The sequence below is a fragment of the Loxodonta africana genome, chromosome 1 (genome assembly GCF_030014295.1).
Source record: "Loxodonta africana isolate mLoxAfr1 chromosome 1, mLoxAfr1.hap2, whole genome shotgun sequence".
NCBI lineage: Eukaryota > Metazoa > Chordata > Mammalia > Proboscidea > Elephantidae > Loxodonta > Loxodonta africana.
In genome coordinates this window covers 41187841-41204600 of record NC_087342.1, presented here as the reverse complement: position 1 = coordinate 41204600, position 16760 = coordinate 41187841, and the positions used below count along the sequence as shown (strand labels likewise).

Below are 16760 nucleotides of genomic sequence, written 5' to 3'. Positions count from 1 at the left end.
CCACACAGACAAGCCAGCTGCGACGTGAAAGGCCTGATGTGTTTTTCTGAGCACTGTTGTATTTTTAGTTGTGGTTCAAGGACAATTTGAGTGAATGATGGTTGTTTTCATTGCTAATGTGTCTCTTTCTCCTGCAGCCTGAGAATATCCTGTGTGTGAATCGGGATACTAAACAAATAAAAATTATTGATTTTGGATTGGCCAGAAGGTATGTCTATTTGGACTCTGGATATGAATGGAGTTAAGGCAGACGGGTGCTCTTTCTTTGCAAAGAAAAATCTTACGTACCCCTTGGTCCCATGTTCTCATTTAGAATTAATTTAGCAAAAAGTATGCTCAGTCTTAAATTGTGAAATTTGGCATTTGAATGTTTGAAATTTTTACAGTGTATGCAAGAAAAAATAAGAAAATTAAAACCTAATATGGTAAATTTATTAAACTACAAGCCATTAATTTAGACTTTGTAAAAGTTTGTCTCAATCTTTTATACTGCTCCCATCTGTACAGAGATTTATTTTTAAAAAATGAGTAGTGTAAACAAGAATGCAGAAGGCTCTAGCACATATAAGCTTCTTAAGGGAGCAATGCATTTTTGTGGAATTTGGCCCATTAATGAGGCATAGGACATGGCTGTTGTAACGGCAGTTTTTTTTTCTTTAATACAGGCTTATTTCAGCCATCTCCATGGCAGTGGCTGTGACAGTTTTCCTTTAAAGGTCTTCTGTCATGCAGATGTTCTAATTATTGTTAAGGTGTTTTACAGTATGAATTAGGACTTTTAAAACCCTTAGATTTTCTTTACAAGTTTTTGACACTGTCCCTTTACATACGTAATTTCCTTTAGAGTCTATTTTAAGTTCACTGTAGAACTAAATTAATTTGTCTTCCAGACTACATCTTTTCAATTTTTTTTTTTTTTTTTTTAATTCCTCCACATGCTCTTAAATTTCAGATATAAGCCCAGAGAGAAGCTGAGGGTGAACTTTGGCACCCCGGAATTCCTTGCCCCTGAAGTTGTGAACTATGACTTTGTCTCCTTCCCGACGGACATGTGGAGCGTAGGAGTCATCGCCTACATGCTGTAAGGGAGCTCCGTCTCCGTCTGACCTTCGTTCACAAACCCACAGGTCTCCTGTGAGGATTGGCCATCTTGAATAAAAGCACTAACTTAGGTCTTTTAAATTAATTAACATTGTGGAAACAGCCCAAGTGTCCATCAACAGATGGTACATTTGAACGGCTGACCTTTTGATTAGCAGCCAAGCTCTTAACCACTGTACTACCAGGGCTCCAGTGAGACTATAGGACACAGTTAGTGGCATCACTGGGGAGGTTCAGACTGCACTGGGTGACACTGTCACAGTGGGTAACACCAATACGACTGTCTGTAAAATTTTTGTGCAGTGTTTCAGTAGAAATTTATTATTATTTTACTGTGCCTTAAGTGAAAGTTTACAGCACAAATTAGTTTCTCATACAAAAATTTATACACATTGTTACATGACCCTAGTTTCTATCCTTATAATATGTCAGCACACTCCTCCTTTCTACCCCGGATTTCCTGTGTACATTCAACCAGCTCCTGTCCCTTTCTGCCTTCTCATCTTGCCTCCAGACAGGAACTTCCTTCTCATTTAGTCTCGTGTATCTACTTGAACTAGGAAGCACACTCTTCACAAGTGTTGTTTTATGTCTTACAGTCCTGTCTAATCTTTTTAGAGTTGGCTTCGGGAATGGTTTTAGTTCTGGGTTAACAGAGAGTCCAGGGGCCATATCTTCTGGTGTTCTTCCAGTCTCAGTCAGAACGTTAAGTCTGGTCTTTTTATTAGAATTTGAGTTCTGCACCCCACTTTTTTCCTGCTCCATCAGGGACTCTGTTGTGTTCCCTGTGAGGGCAGACATTGGTGGTAGCCGGGCACCATCCAGTTCTTCTGATCTCAGGCTGATGGAGGCTCTGTTTTATGTGGACCTTCCTTTCTCTTGGGCTAGTATTTCCCTTGTGTCTTTGGTGTTCTTCATTCTCCTTTACTCCAGGTGGGCAGGGACTAATTGATGCATCTTAGATGGCCTGCCCACTAGCTTATAAGACGCCAGATGCCACTCACCGAAGTGGGATGCAGAACATTTTCTTAATAAATTTTGCTATGCCAGTTGACCTAGATGTCCCCCAAAACCATGGTCCCCAGACCCCAGCCCCTGCTACTCTATCCTTTAAAGTGTTTGGTTGTATACAGGAAACTTCTTAGCTTTTGGTTTAGTCCGGTTCTGCTGACTTCCCCTGTATTGTGTGTTATCCTTTCCTTCACCTAAGATAATTCTTGTCTACTATCTAGTTAGTGAATACCCTTCTTCTCCCACCCCACCCTAGTAACCATCAAAGAATGTTTTCTTCTGTGTTTAAACTTTTTCTTGAGTTCTTATAATAGTGGTCTCATGTAATATTTGTCCTTTTGAAACTGACTAATTTCATTCAGCATAATGCCTTCCGGATTCATCCATGTTATGAGATGTTTTGAGGATTCATCATTGTTCCTTATCATTGTGTAGTATTCCATTGTGTGAATATACCATAATTTGTTTCTCCATTCATCTGTTGATGGGCACCTAGGTTGTTTCAGTCATTTTGCTGTCGTGAACAGTGCTGTAGTGAACATGGGTGTGCACATATCTATTCGTGTGAGGGCTCTTATTTCTCTAGGATATATTCCAAGGAGTGGTACTTCTATTTCTAGCTTTATGAGGAAGTGCCAAATCGACTTCCAAAGTGTTTGTACCATTTTACATTCCCACCAGCAGTGTATAAATGTTCCAGTCTCTCTACAGCGTCTCCAACATTTATTATTTTGTGTTTTTTGGATTAATGCTAGCCTTGTTGGGGTGAGATAGTATCTCATTGCAGTTTTGATTTACATTTCTCTAATGGCTAATGATCGTGACCATTTCCTCACATATCTGGTAGCTGCCTGAATGTTTTCTTCGGTGAAGTGCCTGTTCATATCTTTTGCCCATTTTGTAATTGAGTTATTTGTCTTTTTGTTGTTGAAGATTTGCAGTATCTTGTAGATTTTGGAGATTAGACCCTGAATGAATATGTCATAGCCAATTTTTTTTTTCCCACTCTGTAGGTTTTTTACTCTTTTGGTGAAGTCTTTTGATGAGTGAAAGTGTTTGATTTTTAGGAGCTCCCAGTTATCTAGGTTCTCTTCTGGTGTTTGTGCATTGTTTAGTAATATTTTGAATTCTGTTTATACCATGTATTAGGGCTCCTAGCATTGTCCCTATTTTTTCTTCCATGACCTTTATTGTTTTAGATTTTGTATTTAGGTCTTTGATCCATTTTGAGTTAGTTTTTGTGCACGGCGTGAGGTATGGGTCTTCTTTCATTTTTTTGCAGATGAATATCCAGTTATGTCATCACCATTTGTTAAAGAGACTGTCTTTTCCCCATTTATTGGACTTTGGGCCTTTGTCAAATACCAGCTGCTCATATGTGGGTAAATTTATGTCTGGATTCTCAATTCTGTTCCATTGTTCTATGTATCCATTGTACCAATACTAGGCTGTTTTGACCATCATGGTGGTATAATAGGTTCTAAAATCAGGTAGTGTGAGGCCTCCCACTATTTTCTTCTTCTTTAGTAATGCTTTATTCATCTGGGGTCTCTTCCTTTTCCAAATGAAGTGGGTGTTTTGTTTCTCCATCTCATTAAAAAATGTCATTGGACTTTGGGTCAGAACTGCATTGTAACTATAGATCATTTTGGGTAGAACTGACATTTTCACAGTGTTGAGTCTTTTTATCCATGAGCAGGGTATGTTTTTCCACTTACGTAAGTCTCTTCTAGTTTCTTGCAGTAATGTCTTATAGTTTTCTTTGAATAGGTCTTTTATGTCTCTGGTTAGATTTATTCCTAGACGTCCAGCAAACATGGCACCATAGACAGAAGCACCATACCATCCCTCCACAGCAAAGACCCAAAAAACTATGTAAAACACAAACAAATGTCGTTCCTAGAACCTGAAGTACCAAATGAAGAGATAGAGAACTCAGCCAAACACTGAGTGGAATAAGAAACTGACAGAGGACGGAGAGCGAGGAGAGATATGTGTGGAGGGCCCCAACAGCTAACACAGCACTGATCTACCATCTTGGACTCCAGCTGGGGATCAGAAGACAGGGAGCACAGGAAAGCAGCTTTGTGGAGCTCCCAGCAGGAGACAGAGCACCCAGTAACCTGCTATACATGCTTTCCCACCCACCATTCTCTCCGATGCTCTACCTCTGAGCTTCCTGGCTGGCTGCAGAGGCTTGGCCAGCCAGGAAGTGCAGTGTCCGTGCTGGTTGGATTTACCCCATCCACATCAGAGATCAACAGACAAGGAGTACAGGAAAGCAGCTTCATAAAGTTCCCAGCAGGAGACAGAGCACCTGGTAATGAGCGATATACGTTCTCCTCGTCCCGCTCCTTCTCCCCCCACCCACCCTTGGCCTCTTCTGCTTCCTGCCATATGCAGTCTCTTGGCCAGGAGGCAACTGCTTTGGCCTCAGGCTGCTTGGATTCACTCTGCCCACACTGGCCGGGCCCCTGAGCTGTTATTGCTTCTTTTCATCTCTTTTGGTTTCTTCTATGCCTCCTACCACCTCCCCCTCCTTTCTCTGGAATACCTGGCTCCATGTGCCATCTTTGCTTCTTCTTGAAAGGCTGCGAAGCCACACTTGACTGGGAAACCACTCCCCTGGCCTGCAACACCATGCTGGTATGATCCCTGGGGCTTTTTTTTTTTTTTTACTTGTTTTGCTTTGTTCTGTTTTGTTTGCTTTCTTTTTCTTTTTGCAGCTTGGGAACCCCTTCTAGCTGGGCTGCACTGCATGGCTTAGGAACCACTCCCCCAATCTGTGCAGCCATGTAGGTGGAATCCCTGGGGGCATTTCTTTTTTCTTCTTTCTTTCTTTTCTCTTTCTTTTTCCCTTTCTGTCTGTCTTCATTTCTCAGCTCTTGTCTCTCTACATTTATCTTCTTTTCCTGTCTCCTGAATACCTGGTGCTAGGTGACATCTATACCCCCTCTAGCCAGGCTACACTGTGCAGCCTGGGAACCGATTCCCCAGTCTTAGTAGCCCCACCAGAGGGACTCTGGGACTCCTGGGGGCTTTTCTTTTTTTATTTTCCAAATTTATCTAGGTATTTTTTCCTGTTTTCTTTTTCCATTTTGCTATTCTCCATTTCTCAGTTTTCATCTCTCTACTCCAATGGTTAAGTTCCCTTAGCATTCTTTCTTTTTCTTTTTTTGCTTGTTTGCTTTTGGCTCGTGTTTTTCTCCCCTCTCTCTCATCTTTCCCCTACCACTCTTAGTTCCACACATCACAACCTCCTCCCCTCTTTCCTGCCTACCTGCACTGTGCACTGAATATCACACCTCCGAGCAACACAGGCATGGCCTACTGGAACCTGCCTGGCACTGATCCCTGTCCCCCCTCCCCGCCGTTGGCCCTAGTACGACTTGCCACAAACAACCCATCCCAGCCCCACCCCTTCAGCTTGACCTGCCCTGCTGCACCATAGCTGAATGACTGGCCCTGCCCATTGGGCAAGGAGGTGAAATTATCATGACTACAGACAAAAAAAATGAAACAATTCAAGAAAGTAACACAGGAACAAAATGCCAAAATAAATTCACAACTAGAAATCATACAAAAACAACAATTAGAAATCCAAAAGATAAACAACAAGATTTCAGAAATGGAGAGTGTCATAGAAGGGCTGAGGAGCAGGTTTGAAGCGATGGAAGACAGACTTAGTGAAATTGAAGACAAACACTTGGTTACGACACTGTTTGAGGAAAAATCAGAAAGAAGAACAAAGAAAGATGAAGAAACCCTAAGACTTATGTGGGACACAACCAAAAGCAAACATTTGCAAGCGATTGGAGTTCCAGAACAAGGAGAGAAAATGGAAAACACAGAGAGGATCATTGAAGAATTGCTGACAGAAAACTTCCCTAATACCATGAACGATGAAAAACTGACCATCCAAGAAGCTCAGCGAAGCCCATATAGGATAGACCCCAAAAGAAAATCACCAAGGCATATCATAATCACACTTGCTAAAACCAAAGACAAAGAAAAAATCCTGTGAGCAGCTCGAGAAAAACAAAAAGTCACATACAGAGGAGAAACAATAAGACTAAGCTCTGATCATTTGGCAGAAACCATGCAGGCAAGAAGGCAATGGGATGACATATATAAAATCTTGAAAGAAAAAAACTGCCAACCAAGAATAACACGTCCTGCAAAACTTTCATTCAAATATGACGGTGAAATTAGGATATTTCCAGATAAACAGAAATTAAGGGAATATGTAAAAACCAAACCAAATTTACAAGAATTATTAAAGGGAATCCTTCAGTCTGAGAACAAACAACATCAGACCACAGCCTGAATCTAGGATGCAAGATTGTACCAGCCAGATACCAACCTAGGAAATGAACTCTCAAAGACTATCCAAAACCAAAACAGTTGCAACAGGGAACCAGAGAGGTTAATCTGTAAATGACAACAACGTCAGAACAATAAAAGAAGGAATAAACAGTATAGGTATAGAACTTTCTAATGGAGAGGAAGGCAAGGTGATACTAAGTAATAATAGACTGGTTCAAACCTAGGAAGATAAGGGTAAATTTCAAGGTAGCCACAAAGAAAGTTAACAAACCTACTCATCGAAATAAAAAAGAAAAACAAAGTCTCAATAAAAACAAAATCTACAAAAACAAAAGAAATGAAAAAGAAATCCATAAACAAAAGAAACTCAGCACAGGAGAGTAAGAGGAACAAAGAAAACATTAAAAACAAAAACCCAGTGCCGTCGAATCGATTCCAACTCATAGCAACTCTATAGGACAGAGTAGAACTGTCCCATACAGTTTCCAAGGAGTGCCTGGCAGATTTGAACTGCCGACCCTTTGGTTAGCAGCCATAGCACTTAACCACTACGCCACCAGGGCTTCCAAAGAAAACATTAGCACCACAAAAAAAAAAAAAAGCACTACAAGATGACAGCAATTAACTCAAAAATAAAGAACAACAGTGGATCTGTGAAGCATCTCATAACATGGATGCATCTGGAGGACATTATGCTGAGTGAAATTAAGTCAATCACAAAAGGACAAATATTGCATGAGACCACTACTGTAAAAACTCGTGAAAAAGCTTACATATAAAAAGAAACAATATTTGATGGTTATGAGTGAAGGGAGGGGTGGGGATGGAAAAACTCCTAATAGACAATAGAGTAGCAGTAACTTTGGTGAAGGGTAAGACAGTACACAATACTGGGGATGCCAGCACAACCTCTACAAGGCAAGGCCACAGTAGCTACACAGACTCATCCAAACTCCCTGAGGGACTGAATTGCTGGGCTGAGGGCTGTGGGGACCACAGTCTCAGGGAACATCTAGCTCATCTAGCTCTTTATAAACTCCATAACAGAGTTTATAAAGAAAATGTTCTGCAGCCTACTATGGTGAGTAGTGTCTGGGGTCTTAAAAGATGGTCTTGAGCAGCCATCTAGGATACTCCACTGGTCTCACCCCTTCGGGAGCAAGGAAGAATGAAGAAAACTAAAGACACAAGGGAAACTTTAGTCAAAAGGGCTAATGGACCACGTCTGTCACAGCCTCCACCAGACTGAGTCCAGTACAACTAGATGGTGCCAGGTTACCACCACTGACTGCTCTGACAGGGTACACAACAGAGGGTCCTGGACAGAGCTGGAGAAAAATGTAGAATAAAATTCTAACTCAAAAAGAAAGACCAGACTTGCTGGCTGGACAGAGACTGGAGAAACCCTGAGAATATGGCCATCGGACACCCTTTCAGCTCAGTGATGAGGCCACTTCTGAGGTTCACCCTTCAGCCAAAGATTGAACAGGCCCATGGAACAAAACAAGACTAAAGGGGTGCACCACCCTGGGGCATGTACAGGAAGGCAGGAGGGAACAGGAAAGTTGGTAATAGGGAACCCAGGGTTGAGAAGGGAGAGTCATGGTGTTGTTAATCAATGTCATACAACAATGTGTGTACTAACTGTTTGATGAGAAACTAGTTCGTTTTGTAACCTTCAACTAAAATTAAATTTAAAAAAAATGCAGCTTTGCCAAAAACAAAAAAAGATTTATTCCTAGGTATTTTATTTTCTTGGGGCCTTTTGTGAATGGTATTGATTTGGTGATTTCCTCTTCGAAGTTCTCTTTCTTGGTGTAGAGGAATCCAGGTGATTTTTATATGTTTATCTTGTATCCTGATACTTTGATGAACTCTTCTATTAGTTCCAATAGTTTTCTTGAGGATTCTTTGGGGCTTCTGTGTATAAGATCATATCATCTGCAAATAGGGATATTTTACTTCTTCTTTACCAGTTTGAATGCCCTTTATTTCTTTTTCCAGCCTAATTGCTCTGGCTAGGACCTCCAGCACAATGTTGAATAAGAGTGGTGATAAAAGGCATCCTTGTCTGGTTCCCATTCTCAAAGGGAATGCCTTCAGACTCTCCCCATTAAGGATGATGTTGGCTGTTGGCTTTGTATAAATGCCCTTTATTATGTTGAGGAATTTTCCTTCTACTCCTATTTTGCTGAGAGTTTTTTTTTTTTTAATCATGAATGGGTGTTGAACTTCATCAAATGCCTTTTCTGCATCAATTGATGAGATCATGTGATTCTTGTCTTTTGTATTATTTATGTGATGGATTACATTGATTGTTTTTCTAATGTTGAACCATCCCTGAATACCAGGTATGAATCCCACTTGGTCATGGTGAATTATTTTTTTGATACATTGTTGAGTTCTATTCTCTAAAATTTTGCTGAGGATTTTTGCATCTACGTTCATGAGGGATATTGGTCTGTAATTTTCTTTTTTTTTTTTTTGTGGTGTCTTTACCTGGTTTTGGTATCAGTGTTACTCGGGCTTCATGGAATGTTTGGGAATATTCCATACTTTTCTATGCTCTCAAATACCTTTAGTAGTAGTGGTGTTAACTCTTCTCTGAAAGTTTGGTAGAATTCTCCAGTGAACCGTCCGGGCCAGGGCTTTTATTTGTTGGGAGTTTTTTAATTACCTTTTCAATCTTTTCTTTAATTATAGCTTTACTTACCTCTGTTTGTGTTAGTTTAGGTAAGTAGTGTGTTTCTAGAAATTTGTCTATTTCTTCTAGGTTTTCAAATTTGTTGGAGTACAATTCTTCATAGTATTCTGTTATGATTCATTTAATTTCAGTTGATTCTGTTGTGATATCACCCATCTCATTTCTTTTTTTTAATATAATTTTTATTGTGCTTTAAATGAAAGTTTACAAATCAAGTCAGTCTCTCAGATAAAAGCTTATATACAACTTGCTACATACTCCCAATTACTCTCCCCCAATGAGACAGCTTGCTTTCTTCCTCTACGCTCTCTTCGTGTCCATTTCCCCGGGTTCTAACCCCCCCTACCCTCTCATCTACCCTCCAGGCAGGAGAAGCCAACACAGTCTCAAGTGTCCACCTGATCCAAGAAGCTCATTCCTCACCAGCATCCCTCTCCAACCCATTGTCCAGTCCAATCCATGTCTAAAGACTTGGCTTTGGGAATGGTTCCTGTCCTGGGCCAGCAGAAGGCCTGGGGGCCATGACCACCAGGGTCCTTCCTGTCTCAGTCAGACCATTAAGTCTAATCTTTTTATGAGAATTTGGGGTCTGCTCTCCTGCTCCCTCAGGGGTTCTCTGTTGTGTTCCCTGTCAGGGCTGTCATCGGTTGTAGCCGGGTGCCATCTAGTTCTTCTGGTCTCAGGATGCTGTAGTCTCTGGTTCATGTGGCCCTTTCTGTCTCTTGGGCTTGTAATTACCTTGTGTCCTTGGTGTTCTTCATTTTCCTTTGATCCAGGTGGGTTGAGACCAATTGATGCATCTTAGATTTGCTGGCATTTAAGACCCCAGACACCACTCTTCAAAGTGGGGTGCAGGATGTTTTCTTAATAGATTTTATTATGCCATTTGACTTAGATGTCCCCTGAAATCATGGTCCCCAAACCCCTGCCCCTGCTACACTGGCCTTCGAAGCATTCAGTTTATTCAGGAAACATCTTTGCTTTTGGTTTAGTCTAGTTGTGCTGACCTCCCCTGTATTATGTGTTGTCTTTCCCTTCACCTAAAGTAAATCTTATCTACCATCTAATTAGTGAATACCCCTCTCCCACCCTCCCTCCCTCGCTCCTCTCCTAACCACAAAAGAATGTTTTCTTCTCAGTTTAAACTATTTCTCAAGTTCTTATAATAGTGGTCTTATACAGTATTTGTCCTTTTGCAACTGACTAATTTCACTCAGCAAAATGCCATCCAGGTTCCTCCGCGTTATGAAATGTTTCACAGATTCCTCACGGTTCTTTATTGATGCATGGTATTCATTCTGTGAATATACCGTAGTTTATTTATCCGTTCATCCGTTGATGGGCACCTTGGTTGCTTCCATCTTTTTGCTATTGTAAACAGTGCTGCAAATAGGCATGGGTGTGCATATATCTGTTTGTGTAAAGGCTCTTATTTCTCTAGGATATATTCCGAGGAGTGGGATTGCTGGATCGTATGGTAGTTCTATTTCTAGCTTTTCAAGGAAGTGCGAAATCGATTTCCAAAGTGGCTGTACCATTTAACATTCCCACCAGCAGTGTCTAAGTGTTCCAATCTCTCCACAGCCTCTCCAACATTTATTATTTTGTGTTTTTTGGATTAATGCCAGCCTTGTTGGAGTGAGATGAAATCTCACTGTAGTTTTGATCTGCATTTCTCTAATGGCTAATGATTGCGAACATTTCCTCGTGTATCTGTTAGCTACCTGAATGTCTTCTTTAGTGAAGTGTCTATTTATATCTTTTGCCCATTTTTTAATAGGCTTATTTGTCTTTTTGAAGTTGAGTTTTGCAGCATCATGTAGATTTTAGAGATCATATGCTGATCAGAAATGTCATAGCTAAAAACTTTTTCCCAGTCTCTAGGTAGTCTTTTTACTCTTTTGATGAAGTCTTTGGATGAGAATAGGTGTTTGATTTTTAGGAGCTCCCAGTTATCAAGTTTTTCTTCTGCATTCTTAATAACGTTTTGTATACTGTTTATGCCATGTATTAGAGCTCCTAATGTTGTCCCTATTTTTTCTTGCATGATCTTTATCATTTTAGATTTTATATTTAGGACTTTGATCCATTATGAGTTAGTTTTTGTGCATGGTGTGAGGTATGGGTCTTGTTTCATTTTTTTGCAGGTGGATGTCCAGGAATGCCAGCACCATTTGTTAAAAAGACTGTCTTTTCCCCATTTAACTGTTTTGGGGCCTTTGTCAAATATCAACTGCTCATATGTGGATGGATTTATGTCTGGATTCTCAATTCTGTTCCACTGGTCTCTGTATCTGTTGTTGTACCAGTCCCAGGCTGTTTTGGCTACTGTGGCAGTATAATAGGTTTTAAAATCAGGTGAAGTAAGGGCTCCCACTTTGTTCTTCTTTTTCAGTAATGCGTTATTTATCTGGGGCCTCTTTCCCTTCCATATGAAGTTGGTGATTTCTTTCTCCATCTCATTAAAGAACGTCGTTGGAATTTGGATCAGAATTGCATTAAATGTATAGATTGCTTTTGGTAGAATAGACATTTTTATAATGTTAAGTCTTCCTAGCCACAAGCAAGGTATGTTCTTCCACTTATGTAAGTCTCTTTTGGTTACTTGCAGAAGTGTACTGTAGTTTTCTTTGTATAAGTTTTACATCTCTGGTAAGATTTGTTCCTCAGTATTTTATCTTCTTGGGGGCTACTGTAAATTGCATTGATTTGGTGATTTCCTCTTTGATGTTCTTTTTGTTGGTGTAGAGGAATCCAAGTGATTTTTGTATGTTTATCTTGTATCCCGATACTCTGCTGAACTCTTCCATTAGTTTCAGTAGTTTTCTGGAGGATTCCTTAGGGTTTTCTGTGGATAAGGTCATGTCATCTGCAAATAGAGATACTTTTACTTCTTCCTTACCAATCTGGATGCCCTTTATTTCTTTACCTAGCCTAATTGCTCTCGCCAGGACCTCCAACACAATGTTGAATGAGAGTGGTGATAAAGGGCATCCTTGTCTGGTTCCCGATCTCGGTGGGAATGCTTTCAGGCTCTCTCCATTTAGGGTGATGTTGGCTGTTGGCTTTGTATAAATGCCCTTTATTATGTTGAGGAATTTCTTTTCTATTCCTATTTTGATGAGCGTTTTTATCGTAAATGAGTGTTGAACTTTGTCAAATGCCTTTTCTGCATCAATTGATAAAATCATGTGATTCTTGTCTTTTGTTTTATTTATGTGGTGGACTACATTAATTGTTTTTCTAATGTTGAAACATCCTTGCACACCTGGTATGAATCCCACCTGGTCATGGTGAATGATTTTTTTGATATGTTGTTGAATTCTACAGGCTAGAATTTTGTTGAGGATTTTTGCATCTATGTTCATGAGGGATATAGGTCTATAATTTTCTTTTCTTGTGGTGTCTTTACCTGGTTTTGGTATCAGGGATATGGTGGCTTCATAGAATGAGTTTGGTAGTATTCCATCCTTTTCTATGCTCTGAAATACCTTTAGTAGTAGTGGTGTTAACTCTTTGAAAGTTCGGTAGAACTCTGCAGTGAAGCTGTCCAGACCAGGGCTTTTTTTTGTTGGAGTTTTTTGATTACCTTTTCAATCTCTTCTCTTGTTATGGGTCTATTTAGTTGTTCTACCTCTGTTTTAGTTTAGGTAGGTAGTGTGTTTCTAGAAATTTGTCCATTTCTTCTAGGTTTTCAAATTTGTTGGAGTACAATATTTCATGGTATTCTGTTATGATTTGTTTAATTTCAGTTGGTTCTGTTGTGATATTGTCCATCTCATTTCTTATTTGGGCTGTTTGCTTCGTCTCCTGTTTTTATTTTGTCAGTTTGGCCAGTGGTTTATTGATTTTGTTGATCTTTTCGAAGAACCAGCTTCTGGTCTTGTTAACTCTTTCAATTGTTTTTCTATTCTGCTCTAATTTTTATTATTTGCCCAAGGGCTTCTTTTGCTGCTGTCTTTCTATTTGTTCCAGTTGTAGGGTTAATGTTTTGATTTTGGCCCTTTCTTCTTTCTGGATGTGTGCATTTATTGCTATATATTGACCTCTGAGCACTGCTTTTGCTATGTTCCAAAGGCTCTGGTAAGATGTGTTTTCATTGTCATTTGATTCTGTGAATTTCTTTATTCTGTCCTTAATTTCTTATATAACGCAGTAGTTTTTGACCAAGGAGTTTATCAGTTTCCATGTATTTTTTTTCCTTGCTTTTTCTGTTATTGATTTCTACTTTAATGGCTTTATGGTCAGAAAAATATTTCAATGCTTTGGATTCTGTTAAGGCTTGCTTTGTGGCCTAGTATGTAGTCTATTTTGGAGAATGTTCCATGTGGGTTGGAAATGGAAGTATGATTGGCTGCTGTTGGGTGGAGTGTTCTGCATATGTCTATGAGATCACATTGGTTGATTGTGGCATTTAGATCTTTCGTGTCTTTATTGAGCTTCTTTCTGGATGTTCTGCCCTTCTCCAAAAGTGGTGCGTTGAACTTTCCTACTATTATTGTGAGGCTACTTCTCTTTTCAGTGCTGTTAGAGTTTGTTTTATTATTTTGGAGCCCTGTCATTGGGTGTGTAAATATTACTATGGTTATGTCCTGCTGGTGTATTGACCCTTTAATCCTTATCCTTTGTTGTGGATTTTGTTTTTAAAGTCTGTTTTGTCAGATTATTATTGCCACTCCTGGTCTTTTGTGAATGTTGTCTGCTTGACATATATTTTTCCATCCTTTGGGTTTTAAGTTTGTTTGTGACTTTATTATAAGGTGTGTTTCTGATGCTTTTTTATTCATTCTGCCATTCTCTGTCTCTTTGTTGATGCATTTAGTCCATTCACATTCAGTGTAATTATTGATAGGTATGAGTTTAGTGCTGTCATTTTGATGTCTTTTTTTGTGTGTTGTTGACAGTTTTTTGTTCCACTTAATTTTCTGTACTGAGTCATTTTTCTTTATGTGTTTTCTTTTCATCTTTTTAATTGCTGTTGATTTTCTATTTGCTGAGTCTTTATGTTTTTCTTGTTTTTTATTTTGATGCGTAGAATTGTTAGTTTCCTTTTTGGTTACTTTAATATTTACCACTATTTTTCTAAATTTTTCTGAGTTTAAACCAATCTTTTATCTGCTTATATAGCTTTGACTTCCTCTCCATGTGAAAGATCTATGATTACATTATTTAGTTCCCTTTTTTTGTTTTAATGGTGTCATCTTTTACGTATTGACCTCTCTGTTTCCCTATTTTCTGTGTTTTAGCTTTGATTTATTTTTGTGACTTCTCTATCTGGGTTGATATCTGGTTATCCTGTCCTGTGTTTTACTCTTGGGTTTTTATCTGATGTTGCTGATTTTCTAACCAGAAGACTCCCTTTATTATTTCTTGTAATTTTGGTTTGATTTTTACAAATTCCCTAAACTTCTGCTTATCTGGAAATGCCCTAATTTTGCCATCATATTTGAGAGACAGTTTTGCTAGATTTATAGTTCTTGGTTGGAAGTTTTTTTCCTTCCAGGCTTTATATATGTCATCCCATTGTCTTCTTTCCTGCATGATTTCTGCTGAGTAGTCCGAGCTTAGTCCTATTGAGTCTCCTTTGTAGATGAATTTTTGTTTATCCCTATCTGCTCTTAAAATTCTCTCTTCATTTTGGTTTTGGCAAGTTTGATTATAATATGTCTTGGTGACTTTCTTTTGGGATCTACCTTGTGTGCGGTGTAATGAGCTTCTTGGATAGATATCTTCTTATCTTTCACAAAATCAGGGAAGTTTTCTGCTAACAAATCTTCACCAATTCTCTGTGTATTTTCTGTTATCTCCTCCTGTTCTGGTACTCCAATCACTTGTAGGTTATTCCTCTTAATAGAGTCCCACATAATTCTTAGGCCTTCTTCATTTTTTAAAATTCTTTTTCCTGATTTTTCCTCACATGAGTTGGTGTCAAGTGCTTTATCTTCAGTCTCACTAATCCAGTTCTGCTCCTATGATTTTCTATTAAGTTGTCTAACTCTGAAATTTTATAGTTAATCTTTTGGATTTCTGTTTGCTTTCTCTCTGTGGATTCTGGCATCCTGTTAAATTTGTCATTATGGTCTTTTATAACCTTCTTAAGTCTCTCTGTGTGTTCCTTGGCTTGTTCTGCATTTTGCCTCATCTCTTTTTTCCTCTCTTGAAGAACTCTGGTATTTCCAAGATGTGCTTTTCCTCTGGAAACTTTTTTGATTCTTTGTTTTGGTCACTTCCTGAATCCATCATGGTTTGCCTCTTTATGTAATTTGATATTGACTGTTGTCTCTGAGGCATCAATAAGTTATTATGTTTATTTATTTTAAGTTTGCTTACTGTGTCCTAGCTTCTTGTTCTGTTTTGTTTTGATATGCTCAGATAGGCTGGTTGTGTGAGCTAGTTTGATTATGGGCATCTTTGAAGCTCTCACATCCTGTCACCAGGTGGTTAGAGCTGTTACTAGGTATGTGAGCCCAGGAGTCTGTTTACTTTTCTAGTATGGATTCAGCTTAGGTGTCCAGGTATTCGGTCACCAAATGCTTGGTGCAGGCTCTCACCTACAGAATTAGACTGGCAGGGATGATTGGAGTAGGCACAGGTATCTGGCTGCAGTATAGGGGCATGCACTGAAAAATGCAGGGGGCTGACAGCTGCCTCTGAGTGTCTGGGAGGAAAGAGCATCCTGTTCTCTACAGCATGTAGATGGGTGGGTTTTGCAGCCCAACTATGGGTACCCAGTGCTGTTGGCTGTAAGGATTGGGAGGCACCACTTATGCTTGGACCCCTGTTGTGGATTGCTAGGTGGCATGGGTAGAGCCACCAGTTCTCTGGTCCCTGATGTGGGTAGGTGAGGACTCTACTTAATAGGCAGTGTGGTATCAAATGTCATGAATCTGCCATACTGCCTTATAGCTGATATAGTTGAAAATAGGCTTCAGGTATATACCCTGTTGTACTGTGCTAAGGAGGGCCTATGCTGTTGAAATGGGCCCACTCAGGCCTATGTAGGAGTGAAAGGCATTCAAAGTCCATGGACCATTTACGCCTGTGTTTAGGCAAAGGGGCTGTGTTTTCCCTGAGTTCCTGGCTTAGGGGAGCTGGCAGATTATTTTTTCCTGTTTGTTACTTTGTTCCTTCTCTAATGCTGGGAGAACGGCTAAGGGTGCACGATGGGTCCTACTTCTGGCCCAGGAATGTGGCAATCGCTGAAGCTGGCCTGGACCTGGTGTAGAGCAGGAAGGGGGCAGGTAAATTGGAGACCAGTTCTTCCCTAAGGGTGTGTTTTTTAGCTCCTCGTGGTTGGTTAGACACATGTACTTATCTTTTGCTGATCGAGTGCCGCTTCTTGCTGGTTCTGGGTGGCTGAGCAGGCTCTCTGATGCTCGGTCTCTCCCAATGTGGAAAACGCATCCCGAGTGCCACTGCTTGCCTCACTGTGCATGCCAACCGACCTAGCCTGCAAGGTGCCAGTTCCTGCTGGGTCAGGTCTGGCAACTCCTTGCTGCTTCTGAACCGTCTCTCCCTCCCTCTGCTGCTCAGTCCTATTCCTCAACTTTGCCTTTGATGTTCAGGGCTCCTAGATGGTCATATATAATTGACTCACCTGTTTTTTTCAGGTCTGTGT

The 16760-nt window shown here is 39.9% G+C and overlaps 1 protein-coding gene across 1 annotated transcript in view; it reads left to right on the top strand.

Annotated features, from left to right (window-relative positions):
• MYLK4 (myosin light chain kinase family member 4) overlaps positions 1–16760 on the top strand; it is a 135307-nt gene that overhangs the window by 108124 nt on the left and 10423 nt on the right. Inside the window, exons 7-8 of the mRNA XM_064279812.1 lie at positions 138–208; positions 953–1081. Of these exons, the coding sequence (XP_064135882.1) occupies positions 138–208; positions 953–1081 (200 nt within the window). The remainder of the gene's footprint in view (positions 1–137; positions 209–952; positions 1082–16760) is intronic.